Below are 14,741 nucleotides of genomic sequence, written 5' to 3'. Positions count from 1 at the left end.
ATAACTGATTAGTGAAACCCTTGTTTGTTCATGTTATTGCATGTTTATTACTGAAATAATGGTTTGTACTTACTTATCTCATTAGTTGCATTTGTAAATTTTGGTCATTATTTGCCACTTTCTATAAAACTGAATGTACTGACGAGTGAATGTACTGTTTCAAAACTGTTCATAAAAAGTTTTAAATAAATCACCTGAAAATAACAACTGTACCGCTGTATATTCGTTATCCTGGAATGAGCCGCTCATATCTACATAGGGAGCTGGTCCTTGTTTACGGAGATCGCCATGTGGCACCGCCATGTTTCTACAGTAGCCCTAAATGGACAAACCAAACACCGGCTCCAGATAGGGCCATTTGCATTTTTGCATTACCCTCCATGAAAAGAAGGTTGGAGAAACAGTTTTATCTGATTCACAATTGGCTGTTCAATACAAATATTTGACAATTCAGGGGTTTTTTTTTGTGTAAAATTTTAAAGTCCACATGGAGTTTACTGGGATGTTCAGTTTGAAAATGACATTCACCTAATATAGTGAAGCTTACATCATAAACAGCGGATCAAGAGTGTGCAACAGAATTTTTTGTTGGCTCTAAATATCAAACAAAAGCCAAAGACTGAATCACATTATGTTGTTGTGCACTTCAAATTCACCATCTTCAAGCAGAAAGCCGAGGACAGTTAATTCTAAGTTATACAAAGTCTCTCGTCCTCCATGCCGCTGCAGCATGTCTGCAGCTGCCTGTACCAAAGAGCAACGTGAAAGAGAGGAGCACTCACTCCGCAGCATAATCTGGGGATCAAAAAAAAAGAAGACAAAAAGAAACCGAAACAAACAAACAAACTGACAACTCCACGTAAAGTAATCTAAGTAGACTGAGGGGGGCAGCCCTTTTTTATGTGAAATTGCTTTATTCAGTGTTTTTACTGTTTTACTGTTTACCTCCTAAACATCTGGATCTAAAGTTCTCCAAAGAAAAAAAAAAAGTGAGCACACATTAGCAGGTGCTGAGCTAATGGCCTTGTTCCGATATGCCAAACAGTGTTTACATGAAACTGTTTTATTCAGTGTTTTTACCGGTTTTAATCACCTCACTATATTTTGGAGAGGAAGAGACCTCTGTGGATAATTCTTCCTCTTACAAAAACCACCTGAATGTCTGTTTAAAAAAAACAAAACGAAAAACAAACGGGATGCACCCATATGCAGGTGTTTTGCTAGCGCTGACTTATAACATGAAGCTGCTTTATTCAGGGTTTTTACCAGTTTAAATCACCTGGTCTGTTTGTTTCGGAGAGAAAGAGACCTCTGCTAATAATTCAGCTGTCAGCTGTATATAAAAAAAAAACAACAAAAAACCCTGCACAATAAACACTGGAGGAATTCTAACCTAAAGAAAATTTAGCTGGTTGCAACCTACAATCCTCACCACTAGATGCCACTAAATCCCACTAAATCTCACACACTGGACCTTTAAGTGTAATATAGTCATTGGGCACAACACAGGATTTAATTAATAATAATAATAAAAAACATTTGTGGAAATCTACTGGAATGAAGTTGGGTATAAATAAAATCTCCCACAGTTATTCATAGGGTCAAAAGTAGTAGTGAAGAGATAAAAACAAACAACAACAGAAAAAAAAAGTTTCTGAGAGAGGACTCCAAATCCAGAGTCACAAGGACCGAGTCACATGAACGGAGCGATCCATTCTAATTGAGAGGGTCCCGGCCTGCAAGCCGTCCAGTTTATCTACCAGGCGAGCAAAGATAACCGCTGCAGCTGTCACCCCTCACATAGTTCCTCCCAATCTGCTCACTTAGTTGACTTTCACTGCAACAAATACCGTTTCACATTTTACACTGAAGCTGCTTCAGCGTGTGACCTTTTTCGCCTGATGCGGTTACTTCTTTCTACAGGCATGCCGTTTTACAGACACATGTAAACTGAAATTGGTCCATTGGTCTGCATGCACGCACACTAACACACACACACATACACATAAAGTGGCTGGTGAGCTAACTAACCTCTGTCTGGGGTCACTACCCTTTGGTAAGGATGGATTCTCTTGTCGTGGCGTCGTACCTTAGTGGTCATGGCACCTGCTAACAGCCATTGACATCGCCAAAACAGAACACAGAAGGTTACTCATCAGAAAGACATCAAACAGTCCACCCATGGCACCAACATCAGGAATATACGTGTTCAAGGCTGAAAACAAGTCAAAACATCTCGCTTCTAAGAGACAGAACTCTTGTTGTTTTTGTGGTCTTCTGCTCTCTAAAGAAAATATTAATCCAAACCACTAATTTCTCACTAAGCTTCACTAGTAGATTCAGCTGTAAGCAAAGTCACTCTATAGCTCTGTGATTAAAATAAGCTTTAACATATATTAAATCACAAACAGCGGCGCTAGAATACCTATGGGTTCACTAAAAATGTGTTAAAATTACAAGCAGAAGCTCAACTATTAAAAAAAGTTAAATAGCTGTCACACCACAACACTAGTCTGCTAATACAAAGAGGAAATTAACAGGAATGGACACTTGACTACAGAATGACTGTCGAGGAATCTGTCATCCTAAAGTATGAACAAACTTTGCTGTTTGCTCTGGGGGACAAGTATGTAGGGGAGATAGAGAGAGAGGAGGGGGGGGGGGGGGGTCTCTGCAAGCCAGTCCGTGTGTGTGCTAGGAAGAGTTGCTATCGCTTAGCCTTTGGTTGGGAAAGCCATACCTGCGAAAACACAGGAAGAAGGGACTATTAGCCCACCAATAAGCTTCAGCATTCATTTACATATGTTGTGGATGTATTACAAGAGCTGGATATGGCTGCCAATTTGTCCCAGTGGGAAACTGTGATACTGCAAAGGAAAATCCCTGATAATTTGCATCTTAACTCGACAATAACAGAAAATATATTTGGTTGCGTTCAAGCCACATAAAGCTTCAGGTTTCGCTCAGATTTGGCTATTTTCAAAAGCATCAAGTAGAGGAATTTTACATAGATCCCCATTTTTTTTTAGCTTTTTTTACCTTTATTCAGACAGAACGGCTTAAGCGTGAACGAGGGAGAGGAAGAGAGAGGGGACAACACACAGAAAAGGGCCGAGGCTGGAATCGAACATGCGGCTGCCGCGGCGAGGACGCAGCCCCTGCACATGGGGTGCCCGCTCCACCAACTGAGTTTATATTTTCATGATCCATACTGTTAAGGGGAAACTTTGGTATCTTTAAACTCTATTTTCTCATGTTTTTGTGCTTAAGATGTTAAGATGACGGTGAAACGGGCTACGAAGGAATCACTTTGAGAAACTGTGCACTGTCAATTCACGTCCCCTAAAAGTGTTTCTTTTTGCCACTGACAGGCTCAAATTATGATAAATGTCTGACTCCATTACGTAACCAACCTCATAGAGTAATGCAACATTTTTTTTACCAGCTTTCATCTTTTAATTACCATAACACTTTTAATAACAGTCTGAAAAAGGTATAAAAAAAATGTTTAATTTCTCTATGAGGTCATTTATGTAATGTCACCAGAGATTTTTTTTAATCACAATCTCATTACTGGAACAAATTCAGAAAAACTCTCCATTAGTAACTTGGGCACAAAAACATACTTTAAACTGATTTTGGCATTGTATATATTTTCCCCTTCTTGTTTGTTTTTTATTAACTTTTTATACCGGCACTCTCTCTACTTTGTTTTGAGACTTCGGTCCACTGCTATGCTGGTCTCTCTTATAAAAGAGATATAAATAAATATATTAGCCTGGCAAGCTCACAGTTAGTAATGGACTAAATCTGGCTCTTGAATTTGGCAGCAGTAGGCTGTTTTATGTGTAGATTGTAAGATTAGGTTGAATTAAGTGATTGAGTGATTGCATACAAAGTCACTTTAAAGTGAGCGATATGAAGCAAAAGTGCATCCATGTGAGTTCAAAATGTTTTAAACTTAAGTTAAAGGGATAATTCACCCAAAAATGAAAATTAAGTCATTATCTACTCACCGTCATGCCGGTGGAAAGTTGGATGAAGTTTTATAGTCCACAAAAAAATGGAAACCGGAGTTTCACGTGAAAAAGGCGCTGAACTCATCTCCCAAACAACTGAAGCAAATGGTGAGGAGGATTCAAACGTTAAAAAAAAAACATAATAAAAACACAAACTGTCTCCATACTGCTTGAGTGAAGTAATCTAATTGTCCTGAAGCCCCGACATGCCTAGTTGTTTTGAAAAACTTCACTGGCGCCACGTTTTTAACCTTGTTGTAGCCTGTACAAAAGATACTCCTGTAGCTCCTCGTGTGGGAGCTGCCTTCATGTAAGTGTGCTCGTGCAAGACCAACGAGAGCTCGCGGTGTCTGCATGCAAGTGTTTACATGCTTACCAGAGGCTCTCACCACACATCGTAGTTTTAAATCCAACAAAGGGTCTTATTTCTTGCTGCTTACTCCAGAAGTCTCCCTCTGTGTGAACGAAAGGCTTCCAGGTAGCATGTAAACACTGGCGTGCAGATAGTGCGAGCTCTCGTTGGTACACGCATACGTGAACGTGGCTCCCACACTAGGAGCTACAGGCTACAAGGCTAAAAATATGACGACACTGATGTTTTTCAAAACTACTTCGCCCGTTGGGGCTTCAGGACACTTGGATTACTTCGTATGAGCAGTATGGATACGTTTTGTGGTTTTATTAAGTATTTTTATAAACGTTTGAATCCTGGTCACCAATTGCTTCAGTTATTTGGGAGATAAATGCTTTTTCCCCGTGAACCTCCAGCAGTGTTTTGAAGACTATAAAACTTCACTCGACCTTCCATCGGCATGACGGGGAGTAACTAACGGCTGAATTTTCATTTTTGGGTGAACTATCCCTTTAAAAGTATCAAGAAGAGAAGGACAAAGAAGACTGCAGGGAACTGACATGACATGTTCAGTCGCAGCGCTCCAGAGTTCATTCGATCAGAAAAATCTGTAATGTGCGACTAAACGTTTACCTGGTGCTGCTGACATTTAGGGGTTTTTTTCCAATACACAATCTGCAAAGACCTGACCCCTACTCTGCCTCTGATTGGCTATGAGTCTTTTCTTTTTCTTAATTTTTATTCCCCCCGTTATACAATTTTTGGGGGAGTTTTTACGTAGTCGATGTGAGGGTCTAAGGATAGAGAGGTGCTGTATGCTGTGAAGTCCTCTGAGGCAAATTGGGATTTGTGATAACGGGCTTTATAAATAAAACTGACTTGACTTGAAAATTAACTTATGTCCCACCACCTGTCTCTCCTGTCCCTGGTAAGACACTTAATGTATGTATGAGAACTGACAAAAAAGGTAACTTTAAGAATGTATTACCCAGAGAAAAGGAGAATTCAAAATAAGATCTCTTCTTCGTCCAGCCTGTTTCTCCGAGACATAACTGAGCTCAGTTTAACCACAATTTGAGATTCTGACCTTTTTCTTATGCTTCTTAATGTCAGCTTCTCAGAAAAAGCCTTCCTCTTGTCTTAGCCTGATTCTTATCTATCTTTATTTGAGGTAACAGTAAGACCAAAAAGAAAACACATTAATGAGCCTGCAAATTTTCAGAAATTCACCCCAGTAATCAAATTCAAGATTCAGCTCTGCGTATTTTATCTAATCTGAGACTTGTCTCACTTCTGAGAAGCAGAGGAGCCAATTTATTATTTTGCTTCTTATTTCTTTTAAGGGGGGGTTTAGGAGAGACAGATCAGAAATTTGTATCTCCAAATAAGAAGCTGATTTATTTCTGATGAGACAAAGGAAAGAGTGTCGTGAGAAGTGAAATTTTTCTCTGGGTGCTGCTGCGCCAAAAGGTGCCAAAGAATACAGTGGGTGCACCTAAATTACATGCTGAAAAATTAGGCGCACCAGAGCAACAAATGTAGAAAGTTAGTCTGGAGCACCGCAGCTGAACACAAACATGCCATTGTTTCATCCGCGAAAAGCATTTTTACAGATAATGTCTGTGCAGTTGTTACATTGGCTTTTGTGGATTCACAAACACCAAGTTCACAAACAATCAAATGGTTAAATTTGTCATAATTTGTTTTGCTTGCTGTCTGAACACACCTTTATAGAAGCAGTGTAAGCTTGGGTTAAATGCAGAGCTTAACTGTTTCACCAAAAACATTTTTTATCCTTAACTTCCATAAACAAACATGTCAATAAAACAGTAAACAAGACAAATTATGACTCTTTATATTATGAATTTTTAGATTAGGTAGGTTTTGTATTTGGAAATCTTTCTTAGAGTCTAGAAATGCTTTTTTGTTGTTGTTATCCTTCACAGGACAAGTGGGCGGGGTCAGTTTTTTTGTTTTTGTTTGTTTTGGACGTACGCACTTTGCGAGCAACTTCAATTGGCGCCCACTATCCAGTTCTCATAATACATCCATTGACTCGGTATGAAATGATGAACATTTGCTTTTTAAATACCTAATACTCCAGTCGAGTCAATCGGGTATTCCAATATGGAGGGCGTGAGTGTGTAGGGATACTCGTAGGGCGTGTAGATGATTCCAGATTCGGGCCCTTGCTGCACCAGCGCCGGGTGCGGATTGCCTCCCGGCACGAGGGCGGAGCTCTGGATCTGACGGATCAGAGGCATGATGGTCGGCGTGGTGACGGGGGCGGGGTTGCGCAGGGTGGGAGGCAGGACGGGCGTCGGGCCTGTGATGATCCGAGGCGCCTGAGGGGTCGCCAGAGGGAAGCCGGCGGTGGCTGTGCGGCACATACAATAATGCAAGTATGTGCACACCCACACGCAGAGCGCACACACGTACAATAGACAGGGGAGAAGAGGAGAGGACAAACAGTCCATTTAACAGCAGAAACAGAGGCATTGTTCATATATACAGTGGACTCCTGTACCGAGACCCCTCCTTTGTCACCCACCAACCCTCCTCCACATGTTAACTGTGATGTCATCCTTACGCGTCTTGACATTGGCGTCTCTGTAGGTCCCGTTGAGAATCGCCAGCTCCATCAACTGCATTTTCTTCAGGTTGTCCTCCCCCTCAGCCTACACCAGAGCAGAGCAGCACAATCAGCTTACTTAGCGAAGACCGTCATTCAGCAGTTTGACCACTGAATGAATTAACTGTTGTGGGAGTCTGGTTCAGAAAGTCAGCAAATGTTACAGTACGCTCAAACTAATTATGATACAAGAGGGAGAAAAAAGTCTGTTTCTTTTGTTTGGCCTTTTTTTTTTATAATAATAACATGAGCTGCAGTTACAGGGACAATATTTCTTCTATCTGTATGAAATCACGCTGATTAGAGATTCCATTGTAACTGAGTAAAGTGATCAGATAGGATTTGTGATAAAATGCCTCAAAGAATTAATCAGACTATAAAAAAAAAGTTTTAATCTGCTCCATGTAAACACAGCTGAAAAAATGAGTTAGCACTTCAGCAAGCCAAGATTTTGGCTTAATTTCCTTACAAAACTTGTGAAGAAGGCAATGAGCAATGAAGGAAGAAGGAAGGTAGGAAGGAAGAAATGTTCCAAAAAATAGCAAGTAAATTGTAAAAGTACAAAAAAAATGCCAGAAAATTAGTTAAACAAAAAAAATCTAAAAAAATACCCAATGAAATTACCTGGAAAAAGTGTATTATATATATATATATATATATATATAATATATATATATATATATATATATATATATATATATATATATATATATAAATTCTGTAAAATAATTTTAAATATGTAAATATGATAATTATAAATTAGTTTTTCTCTGGCTATTTCCTTTTTTGCGTGACATTTTTCTCCAGCTTTTTAAAAATAATTTTCTAAATCTACAAATTTCTCGCATTCATTGAACATTTCTTACCAAGTTGCTCATTGCTTTTTTCTACATGTTTTCAAAAGAAATCACACCAATGTGCTCAGCATTAAATGTTTTAAGCATTTGTGAAAGGTACATTAAAGCAGCACAAGAAAAGTGACGTCACTCCAGTTTTCAAAGGGTTAAATTACAGAACATCATCATGCCAGGCTGTGCCGAAAACAGCTTCACAGCCTTGTTGTGGTGTTGTAGTGAAGTTTATTTTATAGCCTAATGTTGACTTTTTACTTCTGCCAATTAATTTAGGCTTCAAAAATCCTGAAAGTGGTTTTCATTTGTGAAATTATCCAGCTGAACATGTGTAAGCATCAAAGCTTATTTTCTGCAATGATCCAAAATCCAAAGGAAAAATCCCATAGGCTTTTTGGCGAGGGAACCAGGACAACATTAACTTCCGGTTTGGCCTACAGAAAAAACGCCATCTCTGGAGCACTCTATTGTCTGAGATGGAGTTGAACAGACGTCTTACACAGCCTCTCCACCACACAGCACATATCCAACTTCTTAGATCCGGTTACAGCTCGGTGAAAAGCCTGACTGATTTACGGTCGGGTAACAACGGGGTTAAACCAACACGTATCATTAACTTCACCCTCCACACACATTCACACTCGCAGATTAACAGGTGTTCAGCTCCTGATTGCCTTTAGTCACTTCTTACAAGTTTAAACTTCCAGGGTTGGCTGACGCTGTGATTGGAGCGGAAGTGACGGCTGATTGCCGCAATAGAAGTCTCCCCCCCGCTGGTCTTTTCAATCGGTTTCAATTGTTGCAAATAATGCAGAGGGGGAAAAGGAAGGAGCCTAGTAATTTTCTAAATTTGCTTTTGTGCTCCCAGTTTCGAGGCCCTGTGTGTATATGTGTCGTATCCGTGGTCATGTTTGTGCATGCATGTGAGTCCGTAGGGTGGTGGTGGGTGTGAAGGTGGGCAGGAGAATGTGAGAAATGTTGAGGAGTGCAATCAAAATGTCCTCTTGTGTGAACGACAAAAAAAACAGGGGGGGGAAAGGAATACTGTAGCCAGTAGTTGGGAATGAAGTGAGTTGTGAACGAGTGAAAGGAGTGATGGAGTGGGGAGAACAAGTGAACAGACTCTCCATTCATTCCCTCAGCCTTTCAAACAACCCGGGGTTACCATGGAAACCCCTTTATGCGTGTTCCCTAATTACCCTAACCCCTTACACATACTCTCTCATACACACAGAGACACACAAAAAAAGACACACACAGTTTTTTGGACTGACAATCCCCTTCCCCCTTCCATGCATACCAACACAGTGAACTCTCATCCAGTCACACACAGCTCCTCCATCACTCCAGACCATAATATTCAACGCCGAGGAGATCGAAGCGATACTCACAGCTGGCACCAGAAGTTTCTTGACCTCATTGATGGCCCGCTGGAGTTTGATCTTGGCGCGGTTGTGCGTGTCCTCCACTGTGATCAGGACGTGGAGGTCCTCGCTGAGGTGCTCCCAGTTGGGCTTCCCTCGGTTCATCTCCTCCTGAAGCACAAAAACAGTTTTTTTTTTAAGAGCTGCGTTTGAATGCACCACATAAGCTCGGTCCATTACTGGCACAGAGGGAGCAGGATTTCACTCTTCTTCTTGTTTGGCTCGGTTTTTGGATCGGCCTCAAGCTGCACACAAACATGCTCAAGGCTCAAGGTCGTGTAACGCAGCTTTATCAAGCTCATGAAATAAACATGTTGCTCTTCAGTGGTTACACAAGTTCGGTGTTGCATTTTATTGATTTATTTTATCTGTTCCCTTCTTTCTCTCGCTGGCGCTTTATCAGAGCGAGTGCTGACATGATCAGTCAGTCAATATTCTGATGTTTACCCAAAGACAATAACAGCATTTATGACTGAGTCACTGGTTGTTTTTGTTGCTCTCCTTCCCCAAAACTGATGCACATAGTTGCAATTATCTGTTTGAAACCTGCAGCAACTGAACTATTGTTGTGCAGCTTTCAGATGTCCTTCTTTCAAAAACAGGAAAAAGGCCAAGAGCAACTTGATTAGAAATGTTCCACAAATTGCATGAAATGAATAGATTTAGAAAAGTATTTTTAAAAATTGCTAGAGAAAATGTCAAAGGAAAAAAAGCACAGAAAAAGCTAGGAAAACAATATATTTATTACAATTATCATTAGTTACAAAATTATTATATTTTTTATGAAGCATTCTTTCCAAGTCTCGTTTGTTTGTTTTTATCTCTTCTTCTTTTTAATTTTTTTGTTATTTCTTCTAATTTCCAGGTTATTTTCTTGTAGTTTTTACTCTTTTTTTTTTTTTGCAAATGTTTAGGTTACTTCTTCATTTGCTGCTCATTTCCTTCTTCCTATGTTTTTAAAAGAAAATCAGGCAGATTTTCTCAGGTTTCTCACAGTTAAATTTGTGCTCCAAATATTTTAAATATATATATATATATACACCATACACAAGCTGGCTTAGTTTCTTTTCTGTTTCAGCTTCTTGGAATATTTAGTATTTTTTTTTCTAACCTTCATCAAAATTAAAGTCTCCCCTTGACATGTTGTATGTATGTAAAAATGCTAATACCAGTACTTGTATTTTGTTTAACATGGATTTCCCACATGAAAGTAAAAGCAAACTGTAAAAAAGAAAAAAAAAAAGGGGCTGGAAGCAGATCAACTCTTTCTCCCTCACTGATAAATTCTGGATTTGGCCTTAGGTTTTGTTTTCCGCTTTCTTCAGCGTTGCTTGCAGCAGTAAAAGAGCAGTGTGCATTAATATAGCTGTTACGTTAGAGGAAACATCAGAGAGATTCAGCCAAACATGTTTGAGCCTCAGATGAAGAGTGTGTTGTGAAGCATACTATAGTAACTGTATGATGTGTTTTTTGGAAAACAAAGAACAGAACATCAATAACACAAATGAGAGCTGCAGAGTCAGATTACTATTGTGGCTAAAGTACTGGAGTACTTACTTAAGTAGTAATCAAACAATCTAAATCTAAACCGATGTAGTATATCATCACAAAACGCTTAAAGAATCTTATGCGACAATAATGAATTTGTGCGCGTCAAACCGAGCATTTAAAATAACATGAATTATTCTTTATTTAAAAAACAGATATGGGTTTCAGGTTTGGCCATGAGTGATCTGATGGGGAATTTTCATTTTCATCTGCGGCCGTAGCCATTACTTAAACCACAGGACCAACTACAGGCGTCTGCTGATGACCTCTCCTCTCTACCTGTCAATACCGATGAGCCGCCCGATCTGAGTATGCGCAAGGCAGAGGTACGGGAACACCACTTCGACAAACAAAACACACACAGAACTGCACAATCCCAGTTTGCATTATAGAAAAGCTGAATTCAAAGCCAATGTAACGCACAAAGAGAGCCTTCATATAAATGTAGCAGAGTCAAAAGTACAATATTTGTATTTCAAATGTAGTGGAGTCATAGTGATAAAACCCCCCCAAAAACCCCCCAAACCAAGTACAGATACTTAAAAAAATGTACTGAAGTACAGTATATAAGTAAATGTACTTTGTTAATGCTCCTGCCTGCTCAAGCTGGATTTCTGACCATTAATATGTTTTCTATTCCTGACGATTGCTGCACAATAGCTTGACTGTCGAGTCAAACTGATTGACAAGTTCGTATCAACTCGTGGGCAAGAAGCTCGTGTTCACGACAGTGTGAGATGTAAACATTAATGGCGTCCCCCTGAGATGAGCTTTAACGTTAGCTAGTTTACAGCAAAACAACTGAGATAAAGAGACAAAATATGTATTTTTTGTTTTCATACGAACTGTCCCTTTAACAAATGTAATCCTATATGTTTAATCTGCACCGAAACACAAATTTAAAAATGACAAATTACAGTTTTATGGCGGTTCAGCTGCCAGTTTGCTTCTTCAGGAGTGGTTGTTGGATGGTCCAACAGCTTTTGTGAAATTCCATGACTTTCCCAGGTTTTCCATGACTGTGGGGACCCTGGACGGGATAACCGTCTCTTTAGCTTTTGTGGTCACTTTTTAACCCTTTGGAATTTGATTTCTTTCTTAAACATGGGAAAAGGGCAAAAAAAAAATCACCCAAAAACTGTAAAAAGAACAAAATAATAACCAAAATTTAAAAGGGAAAAAATAAAATAAATAAATGACCTAATAAAGTGTTTAAAAAAAATAATTGTTCTGTAAAACAATTTTAAAAATATAAATATGATAGTTATAAATATAGTTTAGGAGACATGTTTCCCTATCTTTTTAAAAAAAATCCAAAGCTCCTAATATCTTTTTTTCACCATGTTTTCAAAACAAAACAAACCAATTTGCTTAGATTTCGAAAGTTTAAATGCGTCTGAACGCAGCAGAAGAAAAGTGATGTCGATTCCAGATTTCAAAGGGTTAAAAGAACAACTGAGTGCAGCATTATGAAGTTTTCCAGGAGAGATTAGCCATTATTCCAGTATTTTAACGATATCATCTCTATGACCGCAGACTTTTTATTCCACCTGCGAGTTTGGCCGTTCAGACCAACAATAAACACCATTTAATATCTGGATTTTAATTTCCGATGTCGGACTACACGCTGGACGAACTACTTCTCCATAACCTGACCTTTATGTGCTGGAACTATTTCTTGGCTGGACGCAGTGACTTCCTGGCCAGAACAGCTGTTTCCCCTTGTTTTTTGGTCTTTATGCTAAGCTAGGCTAACCATCTCCTCCTGCTTAATATTTAACACGTGAGTTATATCCATTGTCTCATCTGAATCTCGGCAAAAACTTTTTCCCAAAACGTCAAGCTATTCCTCAAAGTACAGCTTTATATTTCACAGCCTGAACTTATAAAAATAACGTTTAGTTGCAGTCCCAGTTAAAACGTCCAGCTCGTGAAGTCTCCTGCCTCAGTGCTGCGTGCTGGGACATTGTATCCTCTGTGGATGTTTTGTCAAGTGAGATGTATCATTTTGAAAAACACCAAAAGTCAACATCTTTCTCTCTTCTCCCCCGTTGCCTCCCACTGTGTCTCTGTTTTCCTTCCTCTCTGTCTCTCTGTGTGTGTCTCTGTCTCTCTGAGGGGCGTGCGGGGTAGGGAATGTTCTGGAGAGAGAGAAAAAGATAGATAGAGAGAGAGAGAGAAAGAGAGAGGGGAGGGGGAGGAATGCTGGACTTGCTCCACCTGCCGTTTGGAAAGCTTGAGCCGACTCCGTCCAACAGCAGACACCAGGGGAGAGGAAGGGGGAACAGATGGACCGAACACCAGGACAGAAAAACTGACAACCGAAAACTCGTTTGGAGAAAAGGGCTGGACAGATACTGTATAGATAGATAGATAGATAGATAGATAGATAGATAGATAGATGTTTTCTAGATGTCGGAGGACTCAAACTGAAATCGTTTCCCGATCAGTGGGAAACATTATCATTAATAATTATCATTATTTCTTGTTTTTCCTTGTTTTTGCATCTTTTAGATCCATATTTGAACCCAGTGAAACGATTTGTTTTCGGTGCATAAAGAACTGCAGACAGTGGTGGCATGTAACTAAAGTAAGCAATTTACTTAACTGTACTTAAGTAGAAATTTGAGGTATTTGTGCTTCACTTGAGTATTTTCTTTTCGTGGTACTTTTACTGCGCTGCATTTCAGAGGGAAATGTTGCACCTGTTATTTCACTGCATTTATGGCGGCTTTAGTTGCTTTACAAATTGAGATTTTTTAATCTTTTGGGCTTGTTCCCTTTATTTGATAGGGCAGAGTGTACGTGTTAAAGGGGGAGAGAAAGGAGACGACATGCAGCAAAGGGTCGAGGCTGGAGTCGAACCCGCGACCGCTGTGGCGAGGACTCGACCTCTGTACATGGGGCGCCCGCTATATCCACTGAGCCGCCAAATTGAGATTTTTGCTTAAAAATATAAGACTTTATAAAACACAATGTTCTGCTAGAAATAAATAACCAAAAAGTTTATGCAAGTACGACTGAAAAAAAAGAACGATAATGAAATGATTAATCGATCAGCTGATTGACTGAAAATTATTTGCTGACTATTTTGATAAACATTTATTTGGGTGACTTTTTTTTGTTTTATATACTATATATGAGTGTTGCTTTCTGCATTCGGTACTTTTAATTTTAACACTTGAAGTTCATGTTGCTAATTATACTTATTTATTTTTACTTAAGTAACATTTTTTGGCATTAGTACTCCTGACCTGAATATTAGGACGTGTTTTCGTCCGCTCCTGCTTCAGGATTAATCTCTAAACTCATTTAGAGCTGATGGGGTGACTGCTTACGCTGCTCATGTTTTTCCTCAAGAAAAGGGAAATCAGGAGTCGTAAAAAAAGGAAGAAGGAAAGAAAAGGGAAATAAAAGCGAGGGAGAGGGGCCCACAGAGACTGCTTATACATGGGGCCCAGAATTTGGTACTATGCCGTCGCCACGACTCTTAAACAGGTTTTAAGATGTTTCAGTCACACAGACTCAATATCGCTATTAAAAAATGTTCAAAGCATTACATTTCTGAGTGTATATTTCTCAGCTGCTGAAAGTGAGAACATCATGTTTACATTTTTATTGTTTGTTTGTGGTACTGCATCTTAAAATGCGACCGATGTGAAGCATATCGACCACCATGAGAAATATTCACGAGACGGCTGTGAACGCAAGAAAAAGAAAGTCTTTTCTTCATTAATAAAGATTTAAAAATAATTATTAACTATAAACTATTATGTTAGAAAGGGTTGCTTATGTTGAGCATCACTAGTGGTCTTCTAATGAAGCAGCTTTTTTTAATTTGATGACTTGTTTGATTGATTGAAACTGAAGTTGTGAAAAAATTGTGTCTATGCTTTTATCGCTCCATCAGGTAAA

General features: G+C 39.2%; 1 protein-coding gene across 6 annotated transcripts in view; it reads right to left on the bottom strand.

Annotated features, from left to right (window-relative positions):
• qki2 (QKI, KH domain containing, RNA binding 2) overlaps positions 1 to 14,741 on the bottom strand; it is a 31,195-nt gene that overhangs the window by 6,952 nt on the left and 9,502 nt on the right. The window contains exons 4-8 of one of the 6 annotated variants that reach the window (XM_042507331.1): positions 9,246 to 9,389; positions 6,962 to 7,049; positions 6,464 to 6,748; positions 2,741 to 2,764; positions 2,032 to 2,109 (exon numbers count right to left, since the gene is read on the bottom strand). In XM_042507331.1, coding sequence (XP_042363265.1) covers positions 2,032 to 2,109; positions 2,741 to 2,764; positions 6,464 to 6,748; positions 6,962 to 7,049; positions 9,246 to 9,389 — 619 coding nt within the window. Of the gene's footprint in view, positions 1 to 2,031; positions 2,765 to 6,463; positions 6,749 to 6,961; positions 7,050 to 9,245; positions 9,390 to 14,741 lie in introns of all 6 variants that reach the window. The other 5 variants (XM_042507332.1, XR_006106851.1, XM_042507333.1 and 2 more) reach the window with 5 other exon arrangements.

This window comes from Plectropomus leopardus, chromosome 19, assembly GCF_008729295.1.
Source record: "Plectropomus leopardus isolate mb chromosome 19, YSFRI_Pleo_2.0, whole genome shotgun sequence".
Taxonomy (NCBI): Eukaryota; Metazoa; Chordata; class Actinopteri; order Perciformes; family Serranidae; genus Plectropomus; species Plectropomus leopardus.
Note: the sequence above shows the minus strand (reverse complement) of the source record. Positions and strands in the feature narration are given on the sequence as shown.